Here is a 27,730-nt window from a genome sequence, read left to right on the forward strand (position 1 = left end):
TGCATTTATGGTGAGACCTTGAAGTGAGATGAGTTAACTCTTTTTAAGACGATAAAATTTTTTCTTCTTCTTTTTTAATGTTTTATTTATTTTTGAGAGAGAGATAGAGACAGCGTGAGCAGGGGAGGGTCAGAGAGAGAGGAGTCACAGAATCTGAAGACAGGCTCCAGTCTCTGAGCTAGCTGTCAGCACAGAGCCCGACACCAGGCTCGAACCCACAAACCATGAGATCATGACCTGAGTTGAAATCAAGAGTCAGACGCTTAACTGAGCCATTCAAGCACCCCTACGACATAGTATTTTTCAGTATGAGAAAATACTTTTTTTAGGTTCTCACATATCTCATAAGCTCTGAGCAAATTCTACTAAATGCAAGAGTCTTCAGTTTTTAAAAATTTATTTTAATTGAAACGAGTAAATCTTTTACCTTTCAGTATTTTTATGGGTTCTGTCTTTTTACCTTCATTCAGAGTACCCTTTTTCAATAGTAAGTTACTCAGTATTTTTTACTTTTTATTTTTTTATATTATATGTATATTTTTTGATCATTTTTTTAAATTTTTTTTTTAAATTTTTTTTTAATGTTTTATTTCTAAGAGAGAGAGAGACAGCGTGAGCAGGGGAGGGTCAGAGAGAGAGGGAGTCACAGATTGAAACAGGCTCCAGGCTCTGAGCCGGCAGTCAGCACAGAGCCCGACGCGGGGCTCGAACCCACGAACCGCGAGATCATGACCTAAGTGAAAGTCGGACGCTTAACCGACTAAGCCACCCAGGCGCCCCATATTTTTTGATCATTTTTTAATTCATCAACTAAGTTTTCTGGTTTCTTTAAATATTTCACAAATTTTAAGCCTATTCCATTTCATTTTTTTTAGCAGAGAACATGAGTTTATATAATTAATAAGAGCAGTTCCCTCAGAAGATTCTTCTCACAAGTCAAGATATTTCAGAGTACAATTAGAGAATTTCAAAATGATATCCACTCTTTCAGCTTTTAATGTACAAGTTGTTCAATTCTTTTTTTTTTTTTTTTTTTAATGTTTTATTTATTTCTAGGAGAGAGAGAGAGAGACAGCGTGAGCAGGGGAGGGTCAGAGAGAGAGAGGGAGTCACAGACTGAAACAGGCTCCAGGCTCTGAGCTGGCAGTCAGCACAGAGCCCGACGCGGGGCTCGAACCCACAAACCGCGAGATCATGACCTAAGCGAAAGTCGGACGCTCAACCGACTAAGCCACCCAGGCGCCCCAAGTTGTTCAATTCTTAATTTGCTTTTGTAGGGATAAATTTTAGCATCTTCCTGTGCATAAGCTTTGTTTTCAATAACTGCATTTCACCAAAAGCTTCAGAGGCTTAAGTTGAATGCTTAAAGATCATTAATTGATTTTGAACAAAATACAGCTAAGATTTAGGAAACTTTCCTATAGTGATGATGATAATAATAATAATAATACTATCATTATAGGACACTTATGTTTTATAAAGTCACTCTTCAAAGACTCCTATATTTTAAAAATCTAATTGATGATGGGCAGGAGAGGAACCATCTCATGCAGTGCTGAAGTATTTTTGTATATCTAACATCAACTTGTTTTAAAAATTATGTTCAGTCATTCAGGGTATAAATTAAATTATCTCAGAATTTGACAACTGTGTCTTCTGTTTTGATTGATACATTTTCACAGTTCATTTGGTTATGAATTATAGTTTCAATTCTGGGTACATCTATGTTTCATAGATTTCTTAATTTAGTAAGTGCTTTGTTTTTACTACAGTACTGTGCTCTACCAAAATGTGTATTACTAAAAAAGAAAGAATTTTATCTTTAGCATTAAACTTTTCAAATGAAGTTAGAATTCCCAATAATGTTAGATATTTCACTTCCACAGAATACACTTTAAGAAGCTTTACTTTGTTTCTGTGAACTGGAGAGAAAACTAAACCATTATTGGAATTAATCTGATTTTCTATTTAAATGCTCTAATGAAATTGAAATAAAACCAGTATCATTTAACTGTTTGAAAAATTCTTTTACTAATGGAGACCGCATATTAACAGCTATAACTTTACATCATACTTGTACTAGAAAACTTAAAATGAAATATGAACAAAATTAATTTAGAATCACTGTTGTCTGCTCTAATGTACTGTTCAATACAATAGCCACTAGCCATATGTGGCTATTTAGATTTAAATTAATTAAAAGTTAACTGAATATAAAATTCAAGCCCTCAGTCATACTAGCCACATTTTAAACCACATTTTGATTGCTCAGGAGCCAAATAGTTTCTATTGGACAGTACTGAATTATGAAAAGTCATGGCTGACAAGATGCAAACTTACTTTCTGCAGCTGCAGAAACATAGTTTCAGGGAGTCTCAAGATAAGTACTAACTTACAAAGTAGATGTTCAAGTTTCTTCAGGAGTTTTATGTCTTCTGACTTTCCTGTGGTTGGTATTATCACTATAGCCCCCATAGCAAATGTCCACTAACATTTTGTTCATGTTAAGTTTTCATTATCAACTTCTTGAGAAGCAGAAATTTAGTATTTAATATTTTGTTAAACATGTACTTGATAGTTTTTTTTAGTTTGTTGCTACTGAAAGATGTTTTATTGAAAGGCATAATCAATAATAAAATGAATGTTAAGTTTTATTCCAATGGTAAATGACAAAAACACTGTCAGAATAATGTTCAGACTACTCTAAAAGCTCGTCAGGGTCTGCTTAGCTATTTCTTTCTTTTTTTTTTTTAATGTTTTTATTTATTTCTGAGAGAGAGAGAGACAGCGTGAACAGGGGAGGGTCAGAGAGAGAAGGAGCTATAGAATCTGAAACAGGCTCCAGGCTCTGAGCTAGCTGTCAGCACAGAGCCCAATGTGGGCCTCGAACCCACAAATTGTGAGATCATGATCTAGTCAAAGTCGGCCGCCCAACCTGCTGAGCCACCCAGGTGCCCCTGCTTAGCTATTTCTTGCATATATATTTCTCATCAATTCCACTGTATTTTACTCTAATATTCTATTGGTACCATCTGCAACTTTCTACATCTTCCTCACTGGCTAGCTGGTTGCTCCAAATAGTAGGGGCAGCAGTATGAAATACTTATCCCATCACCACTGAAGACTGAAAGAAATCATTCTCTCAAGGGCCTCCTGACTGTTTTCATTTTGGTTTTAATCAGTTATCACCTGTTGTCTGTGAAGGGTAGTATTATGTTGCATCAAGAAAGGATTGGAATGGGGAGATGGGTTGTCACTGGTTGCCTTTCAGATTTACCTATGTGATAAAGTGAGAACTCTGTTCATTGTACATGTTACATTAATACACAAGACCATGGAAGAAGCTGGAAGTGCAAAGAAGAGGTCAGTCAAACCCATCCCCCAATTTTGATGCATATAATACTAACTTTTTTTTTTAGCATACTACATTTTATTTATTTTTTAAAGTTTATATATTTCTTTAGTAATCTCTACACGCAACATGGGGCTCTAACACTCAGCCATGAGATCAAGAGTCACATGCTCTTCTGAGTCATTCAGATGTGCTGATACTAATATGTTTTAAAATGAAAAATAGAGGACCGATTACAAACCAGCAGGATGCATAAATCAGGAATGTCCTGGGCAAATAGACTAATGACCCTCCTATTTATTTCCTGTAGAAGGGAGTCCAAGTTCCTTACTCTGGCATTAAGACCATTGTGAATAGGATGACCCCAAATCTACATTTTCTTTCTCAGTTTCCTTTACTGTCTGCTAAGTAAACCCCCCATTCTTCAGTAACTTCATATTTTGGTTCACATGGATTCCTCTGTTTGGAACTGCTCTTTTCACCAATCTCAGCATATCTAATTCTACTTGCCTTCCTTGCCCTTTGACTTCCCAGTGTAGATACCACCTTTCTTATGAATCCCTCTGATTTTCCAGGCAGGAATTAATCTTTTTCTTCTGAACTTCGATAGTTCTTTATATGGCTTCTCTTTGCCATTTATCGTGTGATTTTTATATTTTGTTTGCTTTTATATGAGTCAGGACACATAGAGATAGGACACACACCAAATGAATAAAGCAACAGGAAGACAAGAGGCTTAAAACAAGATTTGAGAGATACAGATAGCCATTTGAATAATCAGCTTTGGATAATTGAGCTCTTGTATCCATCCACTTATTCACTTAAACATTTATCAAGGCTTCTATTTGTCAGAGATTGTTTTGTGCCAGGGACAAAAAGGTAGGCCTAGTTCATGTTGTTAGATTACATACACCTCTTTCTTACATTATTACAGAAAAAGAATTTTAGCAAAGGAGGAGATATAGGGAACAGTAAATTCACCTTTCATTTTATAAGAATAGGAGATTAGCAGTCCTTATTATTGAAGTTTACATATATAAAATGAGAAAACATTGACTTCGACTAACACCTTGATTTTATTGAAAAAAAAAGATAAAGTAGTATTCCAAAAAAATTAATAAGGCTGAAATTGGGTGACCTTTTAATGACTGTGTTTCCTCCACAGTTGTATTGTGACTTGTGGAAGTGATGGTGATGTGAGAATTTGGGAAGACTTGGATGATGATGATCCTAAATCCATTAACGTTGGAGAAAAGGCATATTCATGTGCTTTGAAGGTATTAAAAACAATTACAGCAACCAATGAGAAATGATACTCTTGGGTGATTTTTATGCAAGGGTGAAGAATATTTTTGTTGAAGTTTTGAATGTAGATGTACTTTTTGTTTCTTCTATGAAATAGTAATATTCAAATATGTATAATAATGCCATAAAACAGCCATAATTTTTACAGGTAAAACCTAAATCTGAATGGGCTTAAAATCCAAATCTAAAATCTGAATGGTTTAGGTGACTGGGTGGCTCAGTCTGTTAATCATCTGACTTCAGCATAGGTCATGATCTCACTGTTTGTGAGTTTGAGCCCCACATAGGGCTCTGTGCTGGCAGGTCAGGACCTGGAGCCTGCTTAGGATTCTGTGCCTTTCTCTCTCTCTGCCCCTCCCTCTCAAAAATAAACATTAAAAAAAAATTAAATCTAAATGGTTTATTAAAGGTGATTAATGTATTAATGGTAAACCAATTAAAATACATGCAAGAAAAAATAAAATATATGAAAGAAATCATATGTTTTTTTGTTGTTGAGAAAACTCCATGGCATTTTCAGATTTTTAGTTCACTGATTTAGACAACTTGAAGAATTACACTAGAAAAGAGGAATGTTTTAGCTTTTTGAGATACATGTTTCATGTTTCTGATATTTTATGTAAGGTAAGTCTGGGAATGAGATGTAGGTTATTTGGAGAATAGAAACATGTTTTTCAGAAGGACTTGGCTAACTAAGTATCTAAAAACCACTAAACTTTTAGATTGTGATGAGTTTTAACTTGAGTGTATTGTTTTTGGGTAGAAAAAATCTTTTTGCAGAAATTCATGTTTTTGTTAAACTCAGGCTCATTAAAGTAAATGAATGAGACAGTCTTTATTTTATTATTATTTTTTAATGTTTATTATTGAGAGAGAGAGAGAGAGAGCAAGCAGGGGAGGGTAGAGAGAGAGAAGGAGACATAAAATCTGAAGCAGGCTCCAGGCCCCGAGCTGTCAGAACAAAGCCCTGTGTGGGGCTCGAACTCACAAACTGAGATCATGACCTGAGCCGAAGCCAGATGTGACACTTAACTGACTGGGCCACCCAGGCACACCTGAATGAGATGGTCTTTAGATATTAGATATCTTTTTAAAATGGTCGTATATAAGAGAAAATATATTCCGAGAGGGAAAAATACAAATAACATACATTAGATACAAAAATCTCACTAATAAGCAAAGAAGTACAAATTAAACAACTGAAATTTTTTTTTTCCTTTAGATTGGCAAGGATGAAAAATATTGCTAATTCTGATAATAGTGAAGGTTTGTAGAAATATTTGTAAATGAAAAAGGCTCACTTGTGTTTTTGCTTTATTCTCACACTACTACCATGTTCATAACACCTCCATTACCAGATGTGTGGGTTTTTTCCCCACACCAAGCAAATTTCTTTAATACTAGCTAGGTGTTCTACAGTTCAGTTCAATTCTGACACTAACCAAGAGTTAACACAGACCTCACAGGTTAGGGGCTCAGTCCTACAAGACTGCTCCCCAATTTAGATACCAGTTGCAAGTAGTGAGTCTCCAGCTTATCCACATCTGTCCTAATTGGCTACAGATCAGGTTCCCATGACCCCCTTCTTGGTTTCAGTCATTTGCTACAAAGGCTCACAGAATTCAGGGAAACACTTTTACCAGTTCATTATATGGTGAAGTATAGAAAAAGGATACAGGTAAACAGCCAGATGAAGACATACATAGTATGAGGTCTGGAAGGTATTTTTTCCCCATGGAGTTGAGGTGCAAACATCCTCCTAGTACATGGTTGTATGGTTGTATTCACCAACCCAGAAATTCCTTGAACCCCATACTATTGGGATTTTTATGGAGGCTTCATTACATTGACATGATTGTTTATTAATTCCATTTCTAGCCCTTCTCCCTTTCCTGGATGGTGTGGGTAAGGCTAAAAGTTCCAAGCCTCTAATGTTTGATTTTTCTTTTTCTTTTTTTTTTAGATGTTTATTTTTGAGAGAGAGAATGAGCACATGTGAGCATGCGAGTGGGGGAGGGGCAGAGAGGGACACACAGAATCCAAACCAGGCTCCAGGCTCTGTGCTGTCAGCATAGAGCCTGATGTGGGGCTTGAACTCAAGAACTGTGAGATCATGACCTGAGCTGAAGTCAAATACCCAACTGACTGAGCCACCCAGGCGCCCTGTGGTTTGATTTTTCTAATGACAAGCCCTCATCTAAAGTTATCCAGAAGCCTACCAAGAATTGCCTCCTTTGGACAAAAGACATTTCTGTCACTGAAAAAATTCCAAGGAGGCATACCATGACAGACTCTTGAATGCTGAGAAGAAACTGAGGGCTGATGGGGGTGGGGGAGAGGGGAAGGGGGAGATGGGCATGGAGGAGGGCACTTGTGGGGATGAGCACTGGGTGTTATATGGAAACCAACTTGAAAATAAACTATTTAAGAAAAAATAATTCCAAGGGATATAAGAGCTTTGTGTCAGGAACCAGGGTCAAAGACCAAATATTAGAACAAAAGCTGCTCCTAGTAGTCTTATCACTTAGGAAGTTTCAGGGGTTTTAGAACTCTCCCAGGAATGGGAGACAGAGCCTAATAAACATTTTCTATTATTTTACAGTATTGCACAACAGTTGCTGGAATTGTAACTGGGGAGCTTTTTAAAAAGTAAATTGATACCATACATCAAACTTAGAATGCATGTAATCAGTACTGGCTATTTACGCTGAGGAAATACACACTTTGATATTTATGTGGACAAGGATTTATTAGTAAAACTACTCTTTATAATAGCAAAAATTAGAACCAATTGAAGTGTGCTTCAAAAGAGAATTTGTTTTGTAAATTGGTAGAGCCCCATAATGTAATACTATGCAAGTACAAAAAAAAAAAAGAGGGCATGCTATATATCTTTATCAGCAAAGATGTTTACAGTGAGTTGAAAAATGAGAAAGAGTTGCACAGCAGCTACATTGTGTCCTCTTATGTTTGTTAAAATAAAGGATACACAGACATATATATACTTGCAGTTAGCATATGTGTATAACAAAGTTAGAAAGATTTAACTTCAAAATGTTCATGGAGATTACTTCATAAGAGTAGGGAAACTCATTCTTTGCCTAGAACACTTTCATATTGTTCTTTTTCTTCTACAGTAAGTATGTACTGCATCTGTATATGAAGACTGTAAAGAAGGGGAAAAAAGTGGCTTTGTAGTAGTTTTCTAGGGGAGCTGGAACAAACTGTCAAAACCTTGGTGGCTTAAAACAACAGAAAATAATTGTCTCACAGTTCAGAAGGCAAGAAGCCTGAAACCAAGTTGTTGGCAGGGTTAACTCCTTTGGAGGCTCTGAGGGAGAGTCTGTTCCATGCCTTTCTCCTAGCTTCTGGTGGTTGCCAGTAATCTTCAGTGTTCCTTGGTTGGAAGAAACATCAATCTATGCCTCCCATGTTCACATTGCCTTTTTCTCTGTGTCTTTGTGTCTCAAATCTCCTCTCCATTTTCTTCTAAGGACACCAGTCATTGGATTTAGATCCTTAATTTACTATATCAGCAAAGACGCTATTTCCAAATAAGATCACATTCACAGGTACCTACGCTTAGGATTTAGACATGTCATTCGGGGTCCATTATTCAGTCCACTAGAAAGCTGATAATCTGTGCTAAAATGTTTTCTTTGGCTTTAGAAATAAAGTTGATGGTACTTCATTGAAATGACATTCCCAGATAACCATGTAAAGTTGACAGTTTTACAGCCTTCATTTAAAACATAATTGCTTATAAACATACTTTCTGGTTTTGGAGTCAGTGGTACAGGAAAGTACAGTTAGATGTTTTGTTGGATAACAAAGTGGAGAAAATATCACTCCAAAATAGTGCAACTGAGATTAATCAATTGGTTAGTAATAGTTAACACCTGCATGGTAGTTTACATTGTCAAGGCCTTTTAACAAAGATGGAAAAGTATGTGGAATTACCTCCGTTTTATTCATGGGAAAGTCAAAGCTCTGAGGAAGGTCAAATGACACAGTTGGTAAGGAAACAGTGGCCTGGAGCTGAGAGGTCAGCCCGTGCTGGGATTCATTCCTGTCAGGCCACCAGGGAGAAGAGTGATCTGACCAGAGTCCTGATCTTTTGGGTGTTGTTTTTTGTTTTGTTTTGTTTTTTAATTTTACTAGTTGACAAAGTACTGATAGTGATTTGATTTCTTAGAAGATTGGTTGAAAATTGGCTTCAAAACAAGTCCTTTATTCAGGTCTCCTGGGTGAGGAAGTATAGATACAAACTTTAATATTTTCATATAAATAGAGGGCTGGCTAATGTGTTATTGAAAAATTACCAAAATTGTTTACTAGAGCTGAGGATGCTTAATGGATTTTACTGAGAGATCTGTCAAGTAAAGCACAGCCAGGTTGCATAAATCCTGTACATGTACACAGATAGTGGGTGTTTCTGCAGTTTTGCCAAAGAATATGTAGCATCATCAGTGTTGTCTTGAGTCGGTTATAGTTTTTCTTTGATTCTCTTGTTTTCACGTTAAATTGTTAGCTTCAACGTTACAGATTTAGTGTTTTGTGGATTGTTTAATTACATGCAATAGTTACAATGTAGGCGTAAACAGTACTTTTTAACCAGTTTTCCAGTTTTTGAAGAGAAGTGTATATTGTAGTTCAAACCTGAATTATCTGTACTGAACAGATGTATACATCTTCCCAGATTTTTCTGTATAGTTACATGTCACTGTATTACTAAGTTCTTTTTCCACTGGAATGGGAGCAGGTACTGTAGATAGAGGGTCTTACATGTGCAAATATGGCCGAGATCTATTGCTATAGGTATTCATGAACAAACTTGAGTAATTTGGTTTTTTGTCAGTCAGCATTTAATCTAAATTAATAAATTAACCATATGATTTATCACAGCATGTATGGCACTGGTAGACTATGATTTAGATAATAAAATTAAGTTTTCAGGGCAGATACTTGACTTTTTAGGATTCTTAGCTAAAACCTGCAAAGCAGTGGTCTTTGCTGATGATTTTGATATCCTAAAATTTTCTGTTTATTTAGTGTTCTTAATTTTTTAATTTAATTTTATTATTTGTTTAATATGAGGAGCAGGGGTAGGACAGAGGGAGAAGAGGAGAGAATCTTTTTTTTTTTCTTTTGAGAGAGAGCATGAGCTGGGGAGGAGCACCAAGAGAGAATTCCAAGCAGGCTCTGCACTATCTGCACAGAGCCCAACTTGGGGCTTGAACTCACTAACCATGAGATCATGATCTGAGCCGAAATCAAGAGTGACATTCAACTGACTAAGCCACCCAGGTTCCCCCGAAGAGAGAATCTTAAGCAGGTTCTATGCCCAGTGTGGACTCCAACGTGGGGCTCATTCTCACCACCGTGAGATCATGACCTGAGCCAAAATCAAAAGTCAGATGTTTAACCAAGTGAGCCACCCAGCCACCCCTAATTTAATTTTATTATTTAAGAAAAATTTTATATATATATATATTTTTAATATTTTTATTTATTTCTAGGAGAGAGAGACAGCGTGAGCAGGGGAGGGACAGAGAGAGAGGGAGATACAGGCTCTGAAACAGGCTCCAGGCTCTGAGCTGGCAGTCAGCACAGAGCCCGACACGGGGCTTGAACCACGAACCGCGAGATCATGACCTAAGCAAAAGTCAGATGCTTAACCGACTAAGCCACCCAGGCGCCCCCAAAATTTTATATTTTTAATTCCAGTATAATTAACTTACAGTGTTATATTAGTTTCAGGTGTACGATAGTAATTCAACAATTCTATACATTATTCATTGCTCCTCATTCTAAATGTAATCTTTCTAGGATCTCCTACTCCACCATCTTCCTATTTAGTGTTTGTTTTTTTTTAATTTTTTTTTTTAATGTTTTATTTATTTCTAGGAGAGAGAGAGACAGCGTGAGCAGGGGAGGGTCAGAGAGAGAGGGAGTCACAGACTGAAACAGGCTCCAGGCTCTGAGCTGGCAGTCAGCACAGAGCCCGACGCGGGGCTCGAACCCACAAACCGCGAGATTATGACCTAAGCAAAAGTCGGACGCTTAACCGACTAAGCCACCCAGGCGCCCCATCTTCCTATTTAGTGTTTTAAGGGGCACCTGGGTGACTTGGTTGAGCATCCAACTCTTGATTTCCACTTAGATCATGATCTTGCTCATGGGGATTGAGCCCCGTGTTGAGCTCTGTGTTGGCAGCGTGGAGCCTGCTTGGGATACTCTGTCCTTCTGTCTCTGCACCTTTCCACTTGTGTTCTCTCTCTCTCAAAATAAACATTAACAAAAACCACCTTTCTGGAGCACCTGGGTGGCTCAGCCTGTTAAGCGTCTGAATTCAGCTCTGGTCATGATCTTGCAATTCATGAGTTCGAGCCCTGCAACGAACTCTATGCTGACAGCTTAGAGCCTGGAGCCTGCTTTGGATTCTGTGTCTCCCGCTCTCTACCCCTCTTCTGCTCATGTTCTGTCTCTCTCTCTCTCTCACTCTCTTTCTCAAAACTAAACAAACATTTAAAAAAAAAAAAAAACACCAAGAACCACCTTTAAAAAAAGAAGTAAAGAAAATCCAGAGGCTAAAAGTTTGGCTAGTGAAGGGGGAACTAAATTCTGTAAAGGTAGTAAATAAATTTTTCTTGCTAACAGATACTCAGGAAGGTTGTACATTGATGATTTTTCTCTTGACGTTAACTACATTTATAATTTTTTTTGTTTTTTTTATAGGATTGTTAAGTGTGGAGAGACTCTCAGTTGATTTGGATTTTTTTTTGGTAATATTTCTTTTATTTTTCTTTTAGAATGGGAAATTGGTCACTGCAGTATCTAACAATACTATTCAAGTACACACATTTCCTGAAGGAGTTCCAGATGGTATATTGACTCGCTTCACCACCAATGCAAACCATGTGGTCTTTAATGGAGATGGTGCAAAAATTGCTGCTGGATCTAGGTAAGGCTCTTTGATATTAGAAAAGGAAGTAATATTAGAACAGAATGGCCTTATTGTTGGTTTCAGGGTAACATTTTCAGGACTTTGTCCTTTTGTTGTTAATTTTTATATTCACGTGTTTAGTAAAGGTTTTTGAGGACAACCTACGCTTTGTGAATTGAGATACATTGCTTTGCAGACAATCTGTTCAGTAAATGCTGAAACAGATTAGGGAAACATGATAGTTTGATATAAAATTTTAAAAATTATTTTGGGTAGAACATGGACTGTACTGTAGGTTTTTTGTTGTTTCTCTTGATGCTTGTTTGGCACAGGAAAAAAACCAAGCTATTAAATTGCTGAGGTGGAGTAAAAGGTGTAGTACTTTTAAATACTGTTGAGGTGTGCCTGGGTGACTCAGTTGGTTAAGCGTCCAACTGTTGGTTTTGGTTCAGGTCATGATCTCAGGGTTTGTGGGTTCGAGGCCTGCATGATGCTCTATGTTGGCAGTGTAGAGCCTGTTTGAGATTCTGTCTGTCTGTCTGTCTGTCTCTCTCTGCCCTTCCCCCACTCTTGCTCTTTCTCTCAAAATAAATGGATAAATTTTTAAAACTTAAATATGATTGAGACTTAACAAATGGTAATGATTTGAATTAATTGGTAAATAATAGAAACTTAAGATTCACTTAGGAAGTATTTGTATTTTTAAAAATTAAAAAAATATTTTATTATTTTTTAATGTTTTTATTTAATTTTGAAAGGGAAGGAGAGAGTGTGAGCACGAGAGGGGCAGAGAGAGGGGAAGGCAGAAGATCCAAAGTGGGCTCCGAGCTGACAGCAGAGAGCCTGATGAGGGGTCAGACTCAACAAACTGTGAGATCTTGACCTCAATGGAAGTTGGACACTTAACTGACTAAGCCACCCAGGAGCCTCAGAAAGTATTTGTATTTTAATGGGAAAGCTTGAGTTTGTGTTTTTATTATTTTTACAGAGCAAAATTAAAAGCTAAGTCCTTAAATTTGGATGCCAAATTTTGGCAAATTGCTATAAAAAAATTATGGTGATTTTGAAATATTTGGGTCAGATTTTAGGAGAGGCTTTGTATTAGCATTTATATTAATGTCAATTGTATATACTCTTAACTGTTCACAGTGATTTTCTAGTCAAAGTTGTGGATGTGATGGATTGCAGCCAACAGAAAACATTTCGAGGACATGATGCCCCTATTTTAAGTCTTTCCTTTGATCCTAAGGACATCTTTCTGGTAATCATTTTTTCCCCTCTTTTTTTGTTTTTCTTCAATATGTTTAAAGTTGTAAGAGAGTTAGAATGTTTCACACAGTTGATTAAAAGTCTCTTTATCAGTTGAACCAGTTTTCCATATGGTATTATCGTTGTAACTATAGAGAAATTTATTTTTTTATTTCTACAGGCATCTGCTAGTTGTGATGGATCTGTCAAAGTGTGGCAAATTTCAGATCAGGTAAACTTATCAACTTGAATTTAAAACTTTTTGCTCATTTCTGTCATAAATGAGGTGTTACATATCATTGGGCCAAATTAATAATTCTTTTTCTTCTTAGTTTTTTTCTTTTGAGTAGCACTGAATACTGCTTCTGTGGTCAAATCCTGTGATCATCTACTGCAAAAGTGTGTTGAAGACTAAATGCTTTTGTACCCAATCACAAGGGAAATATTAGATTTATATTTCATTTTTAGGTTTTATGAATCAGTGGGGAAAATTCAGTTCAATATATATTTACAAATGAACTACCATGTTTTGGGACCTCGATGTTGGGGATACAAAAATAAAGTAAGAAATTGGCCACACTTTATTTGGAGAGTCACATAAATGACTTTTTCTAACCAACCTGATAAAAGTTTTGAAGGAGCTATCGAGAAAGTGCTCTCTAGATTGGCAGAGGTAACAATTAATTCTTCCTGAGGCATTCTAGAGATAATGTGGCCGGTGAGAAAAATATCCCCCACAGGTATGCCTCCTCAATAGGCAGTTTCTTCCCCTCATGTTTGAACTGTTCAGAAGGGTTGACTTTGACACCTTAACATTTTCTAGGAGATCTCTTAGGTTTATTTTTGGGGTTTTTTTTTTTGTTGTTGTTTTTTATTTCTAGGAGAGAGAGAGAGAGAGACAGCATGAGCAGGGGAGGGTCAGAGAGAGAGGGAGTCACAGACTCTGAAACAGGCTCCAGGCTCTGAGCTGGCAGTCAGCACAGAGCCCGACGCGGGGCCCGAACCCACGAACCGCGAGATCATGACCTAAGTGAAAGTCGGACGCTTAACCAACTAAGCCAACCAGGCGCCCCTAGGTTTATTTTTGTAAACACTTCAAGATTTTAATGTATTGGGGGTTTTTTTTGGTGTGTGTACATTTATTCAGAGTATATTGTTTGTTTATTCTGCCTAGGAAATACTCTAATTTAATTAAGATTTGTGCTCTTTATACCTGTGAATTACTTAATTTAGTAATTTCATCATAATTGGATGAAAGTCAATTAATTTGCTTTTCTCTTGGCCATATATCAGTTTGAAGAAGTCACCTATTAAATATATTCCTTTCTTCATATTTTTTGGAAGAAATTTAATAAAGAGAAATAAATTTCTTTTTTAAAAATCAGACATGTGCTATTAGTTGGCCACTGCTACAAAAATGCAATGATGTGATAAATGCAAAATCAATCTGCAGACTTGCTTGGCAGCCAAAAGGTGGGAAGGTAAGTGACTCTTATTTTTCAACCTTCATTTTAGTTATTTCTTCTAGTTCTTGTCAACTTTGAATGTGAGAATAATAGAATTAGTTTTTTAAGTTGTAGATATTTGACTTAAGTTATAAGTTTTAGTGCCCCGAGCCAGCTAATTAATTCTGAAATGTTTTAACTTTGTAAAGGATTTTTTCTGAAGAGTACATTTTGAATGAATTAATTTTACATTCTTCTTTACATTGTACTTAATGGAACAACTCTGGAAACAGTCTTGTTATGTGTGGTCTTTCTACTACCATTTCACATTTTGGAGTAGTTAGCTGATAGATAGTAGAAAGATAGGAACTGTTTGAAGGAGGAAAGAGAATGAAATGATTGACTATAAGGAGATCTTAAATCAGTTGAGGGAAAGATATTACTAATAAGAAAATTCAGTAAAGTAGTTGGAAAGAAACTAATATACAAAACCAGTAGCAATCATATATAAATAATAGCCATTTAGAAAACATGGTATGGGAAAAAATGACAAATTTACTGTGAAATCAAAAAAGATGAAATAACTAGGGATAAACTTACCAAAAATATGAAAGAGCTATGTAAAGAAAACTTTAACTTGCTTTCAAGAGCAATAAAAGAAGACTTAAAGAGAAAAACATATTCCATCCTTAGGAAGTAAAACAAAAAAATTTTTTTTAACATTCATTTTTGAGAGAGAGATAGAGCGCAAGTGAGGGTGGGCCAGAGAGAGAGAGAGAGACAGAATCCAAAACAAGCTCCAATCTCCAAGATATCAGCACAGAGCCCAGTGTGGGACTGGAATCCATGAACTGTGAGATCATGACCTGAGCTGAAATCAGGAATAAAAGGGACACCGCTATGCCTTCTTGTATAGTCTATGCTTATGTGCACATTTGGGAAGTAGAAATAGAATTTAGAGATGGGAGGGAGAAATTTTTTAATCTATGTCCATTGTATCATCAACTTTTAAGTTTATTTATTTTGAGAGACAGAGACGGATAGCCTTTGTGGGAGGGGCAGAGAGGAAGAGAGAGAATTCCGGCTCTGTACGTACCGTCAGTGCAGAGCCCAACACTGGATTTGAACCCATGAGATTGCGAGATCATGACCTGCGCTGAAGTCAGGAGTTGGATGCCTAACCGACTGAGCCACCTAGACACCCATACACCATGTGAACTCTTAAGATTTCATTTTGCATTAAAGCGATAGTTGCAAAATAGGACATATTTTTTCTTTGTTTATGAAGTATTAATTTAAAAATCAATACAATTAACATAGTTTTTCTGTTCATAAATAACACTTTTTTTTTCTCTTTTTGTGATAAACATAGAATATACTGATTTTATTTTTTCTATTTGCTTGGAAGAATATGTAAGATGACAAGTTTCCTTAAGATATTTAAAGCATTCTGGATCTATTTCTTTCCTTTTGGCAAATTAGATGAATTTTTAGATCCAAAGGGCTTAGATTTCTGAAAAGTAGTATTAAAAATACGTAACTATGGGTACTCTGTCTTTCACTGCAATCAAAGAGAGTGATCCTTCATTCTTGGCTTATCAAAATTTTAAGACTTCTCTGAGTTTTGTTAGTTGCTAATTAAAATACAAATTTGCTTTTATATTTTCTAGGCTTATTTTGATGGATTTTTTGCCTTTTTTTCCTCTCAAATTTAATTTATTGTAAATTCTTGTTTAAATCTTTTTTCTTTCCTAATAGTTACTGGCAGTTCCTGTGGGAAAATCTGTTAAGCTATATAGAAGAGAAACTTGGAATAATCAGTTTGATCTTTCAGATAGCTTCATCTCTCAGGTAGGTTTTGTAAGTGACACTTTCAGTAGGTTAACAGGAATATTTCATGCATACTTTGACTAAGAATAATGCCAGGTTGTTGTGCATGTGTCCAACTTTTGCCCCTCAGCCTGTCTTCATTTAGCCAGTTACCGGACAGTAGATAGGTCTTTGCTGGGTGTCTTAATTGTCTTTGCGAAACTGGTAAGAAAATTTCTTAAATTATAAAAAGGTCACATTTTAACTCTAACATAGATTTAGGACATGTTATTTTCACATAATCAGTAGTTAGCCTTTATTGTTAAATGAGTTTTATTGAGACTTAAGATCATAGGCTCTGGAATTTTAGAACAGGAAAGGTTGTTGCTCTACGTTCTCTCTCTCTTCTTCTCTTATACATATCCATTCGGCACTTAAGGAAACAAGAGGCCCAGTAGGCCAGCAATGGCTTAGTACAGTTCACTTCACTTAGTAGTTCTCTTCATCTTGGTGATGACTACTAAGAGGATGCCTTGTGTTATCTCTCTTTCTAGGATAATAACGGTTTTTAGATTTTGCTTTTAAAATTGCACCAGCATAATTTTCTTGTGGTAAACAAAGTAATAACTGCTAGTAATAACTGAATATTATTGAAAAAGAAAGTTAAAAAATAAGCACACTGTCTTGCCATTTGTGAACTGATTTAATTAGAAGTTACACAGAATATGGGTTATAGAAATTTGAATTTGGTAATAAGTGTTTATTTTCAAATTATGCAAATTGTTATTTGTTGTTTTTCCTATAGGCCCTGAATATAGTAACCTGGTCTCCCTGTGGGCAGTATTTAGCTGCAGGGAGTACTAATGGATTAATTATAGTTTGGAATGTGGAAACCAAAGGTTGCATGGAAAGGTATGATACAACATCTTTTTTTTTTTTTTTTTTTTTAAAGTAATCTCTACAACTAGTGTGGGGCCTTGAATTCATGGTCCTGAGATCAAGAGTTGGATACTTTACTGACTGAACCAGCCAGGCACATCTCTTTTTGTCTTTTTTTTTCCTTCTTCTTATTTCTATTAGATTTTGGATTATTGTGAAATATTTCATATTTGCAATATTTAGACTGTCAAAATACATAGTTATTGGTTTGTCAGAAGTCATTTAATGTTTTCTAACTAAAATTTACCTAAAGAAATGTATAGTTTTATATATTTTTTGGTAGCGTTTTAAGAACTCGCTTTTTAACTTTTAGGGTGAAGCATGAAAAAGGTTATGCAATTTGTGGTCTGGCGTGGCATCCTACTTGTGGTCGAATAGCTTATACTGATGCCGAAGGAAATCTAGGGCTCCTGGAGAATGTTTGTGAACCCAGTGGAAGGACATCAAGTAGTAAGGTAATAAGTAATATATGGTAGAATAGTTTCTTCAGAGTCTTTTGTGATCATATGGATTTGGAAAACATCACAAAATACTTTCTTGGAAAGTTATAATTCACGTTATAATTAGAGTCTCACTAATGATCTATCATAAAACAGTTTAAACTTGTTTAACCTAATGTTTCCCAAATGTATTTTACTGAGAAACTTTTTCCCCTCAATATTCCTTGGCTTGATAAGGAATACCTTTGTGAAGTACTGTTTTAGTATCATGGTGTTCTGGGGATTGTTACTTAAGTAAGTGGAGATAAAATTAGAGTTAATAATTATAACAGTGTAGGCTATCAACCTTTTTAGCTCTGAATTAGCTTTAATTCTTAGAGCTATTCTTGTATCTCTTAATGCTTAGCTATCTAGCCTTACTAACTAAACTGCTTTAAACAGGCCACCTTGTTTTACACAAGTCCTTGATTTTATTCATTATTCCTCCTGCCTGCCAAATATACCCAGTCAAATTTAAGTCTTGGTTTAGAGTTCCAGTGAAAGATCATGGACTTAATACATCCATTAATGTCTGCTCAGACAACCTGATACTTGGAACCCCCACTAAAATTACACTAAAGAGATCTTTTTAAATGTGTAATCTTACAAGGTTAAAGAAAACAGTTGAAGTGGTGATTTAGATTAGATTTTGGTGTATTATGAAATATTTCAAATTTGCAATTATTAGACTGTCAAAATACAACATAGTTATTGGTTTCAAAATATTGAAGGCTGAAAAATAGAAGCATGACTGGAAACTAAGTTTAGCTTCCCAAAATGTCAAAAAATTGATTCCAAAGACTTTAGTTGGGAGAAAGCTGAGATGCAGTTCATCTTGCCTGACTGAATCCTCAATGATTCAGAATTTGGTAGCACTGGTTACTTCTAGAAGTGGAGCTAAAAATAAGAGGATTGGTTTAATAAATAAGTAAATGTCTTCAGTCTCAACGTTGGTATGCACAGCTAGGTAACTGCTTTCCTTTACCGCCATGTACATTCTGGCAGAATGCTGGAGATTAGATCTCTAGAAAAGGTGAAACAGAATGTTTTTGGTTGGGACACTGGGTACAGTTGAGAGGCATTGGACAAAAGAGGAATACTGTACTGAAAAGGATTAAATGAAAGTGTATACTTGAATGTTAAAATTCTCAGCTTATTTTTCATCCTTAATTCCTAGAGCGTTGTCACCCAGTCTTATATTTTTCAGATAAGAGATTGGAAGAATCATCTTTTTTTTTTTTTTTAATGTTTTTTATTTCTAGGAGAGAGAGAAAGAGACAGCGTGAGCAGGGGAGGGTCAGAGAGAGAAGGAGTCACAGACTCTGAAACAGGCTCCAGGCTCTGAGCTGGCAGTCAGCACAGAGCCCGACGTGGGGCTCGAACCCACGAACCATGAGATCATGACCTAAGCGAAAGTCGGCCTAACCGACCAAGCCACCCAGGCGACCCTGGAAGAATCATCTTTGAGGAATCTATTTAAGAAAAAAGACCTAAAGAGAGAGAAGACTTGGGGCGCCTGGGTGGCTTGGTCGGTTAAGCGTCCGACTTTCGCTTAGGTCATGATCTTGCGGTTCGTGGGTTCAAGCCCCACGTCGGGCTCTGTGCTGACTGCCAGCTCAGAGCCTGGAGCCTGTTTCAGTCTGTGACTCCCTCTCTCTCTGACCCTCCCCTGCTCACGCTGTCTCTCTCTCTCTCTCTCTCTCCTAGAAATAAGTAAAACATTAAAAAAGAAAAAAATTTTTTTTAAATAATAATAAAAAAAAAAAGAGAGAGAGAAGACTTTTAACTCCAGGAAAAAAAGTTATTAAGGAAAGGAAAAGTAATCATTATATACCACATTTATAAAATGAGGATTGGAATAATGCCTACCACCTAGGGTTTTATTGTGAGGATTATATCAGTTATGTATAGTATAAGAACAGTCTCTAGCACATAAGTGTTGCTATTATTATTTTTATTTGACTAAGAATAGCATGTACATGGTCATAATAATCTAATTCTTGTATATTGATCCAACCAAAATGAGAATTTATCTATATTGGGAGGACTGGGATAGAATAGTGTACATAAGTATAAGAGAGTAGAGGTGGTCAAGAATTATTCCAAATCTTTATCTTTCCTAATATAGGGAAGTTAATAGGATTAATTAAATAGATAATGATTAAAACTGAAAAACCAAACAAATAGCACTAGAATATTAAAAGTATGGAGGAAGATATCAAAAGAAACATCTAAAAGAATAGAAAAGTAAGTTGGAGACTATGCAGAGGACTATTTTCATTTTTGTAATAGACCTTGTAACTGACTAATTTTTATGCATGTGTAACATTGATTAAAACAGCAAATTGAGAAATAATTTTTAATTCAAAGGTCACCTCTTATAAAACCTTAACCCATCTATTCGGAATTTCCCATTCTCTTTTTTTTTACTTTTATTCTTCTTAGTACATATTTCTATCACAATACCTCTAACACTTTATGGCCCTCACCGTAAGTATAAGGCAAACCCCCCTTTTTTTTTTAAATGTTTATTTATTGGGGGGGAGGGGAAGAGAGGGAGACAGAGGATCTGAAGCGGGCTCTGTGCTGACAGCAGAAAGCCTGATGGAGGGCTTAAACTTAGAAAGCATTAGATCATGACCTGAGCCGAATTTGGATGCTTAACCAACTGAGCCATCCAGATGCCCCCACCCCTCATTGTTTTTTCTTTTCTTTATTATTATTTCTTTTTATTTTTTAATTTATATCCAAGTTAATTAGCATATAGTGCAATAATGGTTTCAGGAGTAGAATCCAGTAATACATCCCCTCCATATAACACCCAGTGCTCATCCCACCAAGTGTCTTCCTCAGTGCCCCTTGCCCATTTAGCCATCCCCCACCTACAGCCCCTTTAGCAACCCTCAGTTTGTTCTCTGTTTTTAAGAATCTCTTATGTTTCTGGGGTGCCTGGGTGGCTTAGTCGGTTAAGTGTCTGACTTTTCACTTAGGTCATGATCTCGCGGTTCGTGGGTTCGGGCCCCGCGTCGGGCTCTGTGCTGACTGCCAGCTCAGAGCCTGGAGCCTGTTTCAGTCTGTGACTCCCTCTCTCTCTGACCCTCCCCTGCTCACGCTGTCTCTCTCTCTCTCTCCTAGAAATAAATAAATAAAAAAAAAGAATCTCATGTTTTATCCCCCTCCCTGTTTTTATATTTTTGCTTCCCTTCTCCTATGTTCATCAGTTTTGTATCTAAATTTCCACATATGAGTGAAGTCTTATCATATTTGTCTTTCTCTGACTAATTTTGCTTACCATAATACCCTCTAGTTCTATCCATGTTGTTGCAAATGGCAAGATTTCATTCTTTTTGTATGCCGAGTAAACTCCAGTGTGCGTGTGTGTGTGTGTGTGTGTGTGTGTGTATGTGTATGTATGTACACCACATCTTCTTTATCCATTCATCCATCAATGGACATTTGGGCTCTTTCCATACTTCGGCTGTTTGTCGATAGTGCTGCTATAAACAGTGGGGGGTGGTGGTGCATGTATTCCTTCGAAACAGTACACATCCTTTGGATAAATACCTAGTAGTGCAGTTGCTGGTTTGTAGGGTAGTTCTATTTTTAATTTTTTGAGGAGCCTCCATACTGTTTTCCAGAGTGGCTGCACCAGTTTGCATTCCTACCAGCAGTGCAAAAGAGTTCCCTTTTCTCTGCGTCCTCACCAATATCTGTTGTTGCCTGAGTTGTTAATTTTAGCCATTCTGACTGGTGTGAGGTGGTATCTCATTGTGGTTTGATTTGTATTTCCATGATGATGAGTGATGTTGAGCATTTTTTTATGTCTGTTAACCTTCTGTATGTCTTCTTTTGAAAAGCATCTAGTCATGTCTTTTGCTCATTTCTTCACTGGGTTATTTGGTTTTTTTGGTGTTGAATTTGATTAGTTCTTTATAGATTTTGGATACTAACCCTTTATCTGACATGTCACTTGCAAATATCTTCTCACATTCCATTGGTTGCCTTTTAGTTTTGCTGATTGTTTCCTTTGCTATGCAGCAGCTTTTCATCTTGATGAGGTCCCTATAGTCCCAATTTTTGCTTTTGTTTCTTTGCCCCCCTGTTTCTGTCCTCTCTCTGGAAACAAAAACAGCTCCCTACCTTTGTGGCTTCTCTCTCCCCCATTTCACCTCTCCATGCCACATACCTGCTGAGTTCTGTGGCTCACGTTATGCAGATTGTTGTATTAGTCCTCAGATAAATTTTCTAGGTGTGCAAATGGTTTGGTGCTGATTTAGCTGCCTTCCAGGAATGAAAGAAGCAGAGAATTTTCATGCTGCTCCACCATCTTGGCCCCTCCCCACTCCTCATTTTTTAATAAGAAAATCTCAGGGGCACCTAGGTGTCTTGGTCAGTAGAACGTCTGACTCTTGGTTTCAGCTTAGATCATGATCTCACAGTTTCATGCTCCACATCAGCGAGCTTTGTGCTGACAGTGTGGAGCCTGCTTAAGATTCTCTCGGACCCTCCCCTGCTCACACTTTCTGTGTCTTTCTCAAAAATAAATAATAATAAAAAAAAGAAAATCTGAAAAAAATTTTTAACCAATTGAGTACATAAACTTTTAGGGAGTATAGATAAAACAGTTAAATATCTTCTTTACAGCAGTTAGTTCTTAATTATTCCTATCATGTCATGTTTAAATGTAGGAGTTTAGGAGCATTTTTCTGTTTTCTGTTCTCTTTTTTCATTAAACATTAGTTTTTTTAGAACACAGGCTTATGTACTCCATCTAAAAGATTGGTGATAAAGTTCCTTTTCAATTTTTTTTAATGTTTATTTTTTGAGAGAGAGGCCGAGTTAGAAGAGGAGGGACAGAGAGGGAGACACAGAATCTGAAGCAGGCTTCAGACTGAACTGTCAGCACAGAGCCCAATGCAGGGCTTGAACTCACAAATTGAGAGATCATGACCCAAGCTGAAACCAGGTGTTGGATGCTCAACCAACTGAGCCACCCAGGCATCCTAGCCCCTTTTGAATCTTAATGGTGCTCTCATTAGGATTTTATGCCATACTCAGGGTGCCTGGGTGGCACAGTCAGTCGGCTGAGTGTCTGACTCTTGGTTTCACCTTGGGTCAAGATCTCATAGTTCATGAGACTGAGCCTTGCATAAGGCTCTGTGTGGACAGTGTGGAGCCTGCTTGGAATTCTCGCTCTCTCTGCCCCTCTCCCACTCACATTCGCTTGCTCACTCTCTCAAAATAAAAAAAAGTTAATAAAAAATTTATACCATAAGTTTCCATTGGCTTAACATTTGTACACTTTTCATTCATTCTATAGGAGTCACTTGTGAGCTTTACAGTGTATCTGCTTACTATGGCTATTTAAAGTGATCTCATGAGGTGCCTGGCTGGCTTAGTCTAGTAGAGCATTGCAACTCCTAATGTCAGGGTTATGAGTTTGAGTCCCACATTGGGTGTGGAGATTACCTAACAAATAAATAAAGTAGTCTAAAAAATCATTTACAGTGACATCTAGTGTTTGCACCGTTATGTTCATATTCCTAGGAATCAAGGATTAATGTTGAATTTCCTTGGCTCCTTTATTTTTTTTATTGGTTCTGTCCATTTTCTTTTATAAGCATCAAAAACCCCCACAAAAACAAGCTTTAACTGAGATTATTGAAAGCAAACATATCCTACCTATGCAAAATAAAATAAACTGATATTAAAATAAAAGTAAATGAGTGAATATCATATAATGAGAGACTTTGTAGGAACTTACAGGTCACTTCTCTGGTGAATGACTTTGAGGAGTAAAACCTAGCCTTGTATTTGGGTATATACAGTATTTCTTTATGTGTTTGTTGCACACTCCTGTCTCATCTGTAAAGACTATAAGGCATTTAAAGTAAGGACTAGGTCTCACATAAATGTAAATACAAGCCGTATAAATACATTTATTAATTCTTGTCAGGGCATTTGCTTACTTGGTAGAATATATAGATGCACATTACAGAATCGCCTTTTGAGTAATTGTGTTTATTTAAATGGTTCACTAATCTTTGTAATTTGTGTTAATATGTTCAAGGTATCTAGCAGAGTAGAAAAAGATTACAGTGATCTTTTTGATGGAGATGATACAAATAATGCTGGTGATTTTCTGAATGACAATGCAGTCGAGACCCCTTCTTTTTCAAAAAGAATTATAAATGATGAGGAAGAGGATGACGACCTCATGCTGGCTTCAGGTCGTCCTAGACAGCGAAGTCACATTCTAGAAGATGATGAAAACTCAGTTGGTATGTATCGACTTTGTGGACATGATGATCCATCCTGTCAATTTATATTTTCCAATTTTTTATTAAAACTTTTATTTGAAGTCATTAAATTTGTAGAATGTAGCTAACGCAGTGTGTGGAGGGAAGTATACAGTATTAAGTACCTATGTTAAAGAAGATTTCAAATCAATTATCTAAACTTCTGCTTCAGCAAATTAGAAATAGAATAAGAGATTAAACTCCAGACTAGCAGAAGGAAGGAAATAAAAAACAGTTCAATGATACTGACAGCCAAACACTGTAGAGAAAGTCAGTGAAACTAAAAGCTATTTCTTTGAAAAGATCAGTAAAATTTTTAAACCTTTATTGTGACTGATCAGAAAGAAAGAGAAGGCACAAACGATTAATAAATAATGAAAGGGGGCTATCACCATAGATCCTGTAGACCTGTGCTATCCAGTATGGTGGCCACTAAGCCATCTATGGCTCTTGAGTACTTGAGGTATTGCTAGTTCAAAATGAGATGTATTATAAGTATAAAATGCAACCAGATTTTGAAGACAGCATGAAAAAAGGAATGTAAAATATTTTAGTCATTTTTTACATTGAATACATGTCAAAATTATAATACTTTAATGTAGTGCAATATTAAAATTAAACCTTTTTTACTACTTAAAATATGCCCTAAAAAACTTTAATTTAATATATATAACTCCTATTTCTAAAAGATAGCACCGCTATTAATAACAAAACAACAATAGAATAGTATGAAGAACTTTGTGCCCATAAATATAACCACTTAGGTAAAATGGACAAATTCTTTGAAAGATACAAACTATCAAGCTAACTCAAGAAGAAATAGGGGCGCCTGGGTGGCTCAGTCTGTTAAGCGTTTGTCCAACTTCAGCTCGGGTCATGTATGATTTCACAGTTCATGAGTTCAGCCCCACATTAGGCTCTCTGCTGTCAGCACAGAGCGTCCTTCAGATCCTCTGTCTCCTTTCTCTACCTCTCCGCTGTTTGCATGTTTGCTCTCTCTCTTTTTCTCAAAACTAAATAAACATTAAAAAAAATTTTTTAAAGTAATACGAATAATATACTATCTGTTAAACAAATTGAGATTACAGTAAAAAAAAAAAAGCTTCAAATAAAGTGCTACAATAGCATATTTGAACATTGTCAAGTAAAACGCCAAATACCATTTTATGGTAGTAAATTGTGCTACATTTAAATATTTAAATCATATAGGGTTTTATAGGACTGGAGTCTTTAAATATTTGGTCTCAGGAGTTTATTACATTCTTAAAAACTTTTGAGGACCTGAAAGAGAATTATTTATAGTTTATGTATTGCTGTTTACCATGTTAGAAATTAAAACAAACTTTAAATATATTTATTTACTTTTTAAATTTTTATTTATTATTTATGTATGTATATAAATATAAATAACATTTCAAATGAAATGTTTTATTTTACATTATTTTACTCTTGAGAATTTAGGGGTGCCTGAGTGGCTTTCGGTTAAGCGTCTGACTTCAGCTCATGTCATGAACTCAGGGTTCTTGGGTTCAAGCCCCGCATTGGACTCTCTGCTGACAGCTAGCTCAGAGGCTGGAGCCTGCTTCGAATTCTGTGTCTCCCTCTCTCTCTGACCCTCCCCTGCTCACACTGTCTCTATCTCTCTCTCAAAAATAAAACATTAAAACTTTTTTAAAAAAAGGAAAAGAAAATTTATTCCATGTCTGGAATAGAAGTTAACTGGATTCTATAATGCTTCAGAATTCAGTCTATTGCCATATGCATTGTTTTGCTTAAAGTTTGTGAAGAAATTCAGTCTCAACACAGACATGTAGTTTGAAAAAGGAGTATTTCAACAGCCTGTTGAAATAACTGTGGATATCTTTCTTTGTTACTGTGCCAGAACTCAACAAGTGATCATTTTATAAAGCTTATTTGCAGTGTAGAATCTGAAAACTTTCCAGTGAACTTTGCAACTCTTTTATATTAAGATCCATTGCTCTGACTTTAATGGATCTTTTAGTTTATCATGTTTGATTTTGAAATATATGCATTGTTAGTTTAGAAAATACTGGTTCACAAGAATTAATTTTTCTGATTCTTGCTTGGAAACTCAAATTTTATCATTGGCCAACAGATTCTGCAGGTTTTTAAAAAAATTTTTTTACGTTTATTTATATTCAAGAAACAGTGAGACAGTGCCTGAGTGGGGGAGGAGCAGAGAGAGAAGGAGACACAGAATCTGAAGCAGGCACCAGGCTCTAAGCTGTCAGCACAGAGCCAGTCGCGGGGCCCAAACCCACGAACTGTGATTTGACCTGAGCTGAAGTCGGACGCCCCCCTAACTGAGCCACCCAGGCGCCCCTGTCAGTTATTTTTCTTGAATGACCAGCGTACTTCGTTATTTTCAAAAAAAGATTTACCCAGTACCAAAGTCTGCATAACCATACTTTATCTAGCATTCTTTCAAGTAAAAATGGTGTTCCATGAAAAAATTAACTAGTTCAGCTTACAACTCAGTTGTACAGATGCTTTCTTTTGTTTTTGGATTTTTTTTTTTCTTTAAGACAGACATCACAATTCTTCATGCACACTTCCCATTTTAGCACAGGGAACATTTTTTAAAAACATCTATGCAAAGATTAAGATTTAACAGAATTGATAATTTTACTGCAATTGAGTGGTGGTTAACAATGAGATGACTACTAATACAGATTGGTGTCCCTGCCTTGATTTATGTCACAGCACCAACCGTTTTACCCTCCACTGTTTTTGCACCTTCACTGTAAATGTTAACACACTGGAGAAGGCAGATAGAATCTTAGTATTATTAAATATGAATGGAAAAAGTTATTTGGATTTTTAATGTTTTTTTTTTTAGGTCATTGGTATTTATGATTCTCTAATTATAATTCTTTGTTTTCTAGATGTTACAGTGTTAAAAACTGGTTCCAGTCTTCTCAAGGAAGAGGAGGAAGATGATCAGGCAGACAGCATTCATAATCTACCACTTGTAACATCCCAAAGGCCATTTTATGATGGACCGATGCCAACTCCCCGGCAAAAGCCATTCCAGTCAGGTTCTACACCCCTGCATCTCACTCATCGGTTCATGGTAAGCCTTGGATCTACACTTAGCTTTAAAATAGTTTTATATTACTCCTTTACCTTTAAGCATTTTATCTCACTGTAGTTAATTCTGTTTGGTTAGTTTTAAAAACCTTGATTAACTGGCCTATAGCTCTTTGGTACAGAATTTTGTGGTTAATTTTTTTATATGGTAAATTCACAGTTTTAATCTTATTTCAACTTATTCAAAATTGTGTTAAGTAAAGTTCTGCTTTGCAAAATGACATAATGAACATATGTTAATATGACTGTATATCTTGCAGTACCCCTTGGCTATACTTCCAAACTATTTCTCATATTAATTTTTATATAGTAGTTTATACTGATTCCAAAACACTAGTGAGAAAATGTTTTTTAGAAGACAACTCCTGGTATATATTAGAAAGTGATAAGTGCTTTGGGAAAAAAACCTGTCTGCCTCTTTTCCCCACTCACCCACTGGAATGTAAACTCCAGAAGGATAAGAGATGTTTCTGTTTTGTTTATTGATAGCACTTAGAATAAGGTATGGGGTGCCTGGGTGGGTCAGATAAGTGTCCAACTTTGGGTCAGGTCACGTCTCATGGTTCTGTTTCTGGGTTCGAGCCCTGCGTAGGGCTCCATGCTGACAGTGTGGAAGCCTGCTTGGGATTCTCTATCTTCCTTCTCTCTCTCTGCCCCTCCCCAACTTGTGCTCTCTCTCTTTCTTAAAAACAAATGAACTTAAAAAAAGAGCACGGTATAGCACAGTAGGCATTAAGAATATATTTCTAAAATAGATAAATGAATATATTAGGTTTTTATTTATTTATTTATTTTTT

General features: G+C 36.2%; 1 protein-coding gene across 1 annotated transcript in view; it reads left to right on the forward strand.

The window, feature by feature from the left end:
- WDHD1 (WD repeat and HMG-box DNA binding protein 1) overlaps positions 1–27,730 on the forward strand; it is a 68,105-nt gene that overhangs the window by 5,593 nt on the left and 34,782 nt on the right. The window contains exons 3-12 of the mRNA XM_039240459.1: positions 4,518–4,629; positions 11,470–11,621; positions 12,753–12,864; positions 13,033–13,083; positions 14,237–14,332; positions 16,055–16,147; positions 16,911–17,017; positions 17,358–17,499; positions 23,594–23,804; positions 26,729–26,916. Coding sequence (XP_039096390.1) covers positions 4,518–4,629; positions 11,470–11,621; positions 12,753–12,864; positions 13,033–13,083; positions 14,237–14,332; positions 16,055–16,147; positions 16,911–17,017; positions 17,358–17,499; positions 23,594–23,804; positions 26,729–26,916 — 1,264 coding nt within the window. The remainder of the gene's footprint in view (positions 1–4,517; positions 4,630–11,469; positions 11,622–12,752; positions 12,865–13,032; positions 13,084–14,236; positions 14,333–16,054; positions 16,148–16,910; positions 17,018–17,357; positions 17,500–23,593; positions 23,805–26,728; positions 26,917–27,730) is intronic.

This window comes from Hyaena hyaena, unplaced genomic scaffold (genome assembly GCF_003009895.1).
Source record: "Hyaena hyaena isolate Hyena2069 unplaced genomic scaffold, ASM300989v1 scaffold_175, whole genome shotgun sequence".
Taxonomy (NCBI): domain Eukaryota; kingdom Metazoa; phylum Chordata; class Mammalia; order Carnivora; family Hyaenidae; genus Hyaena; species Hyaena hyaena.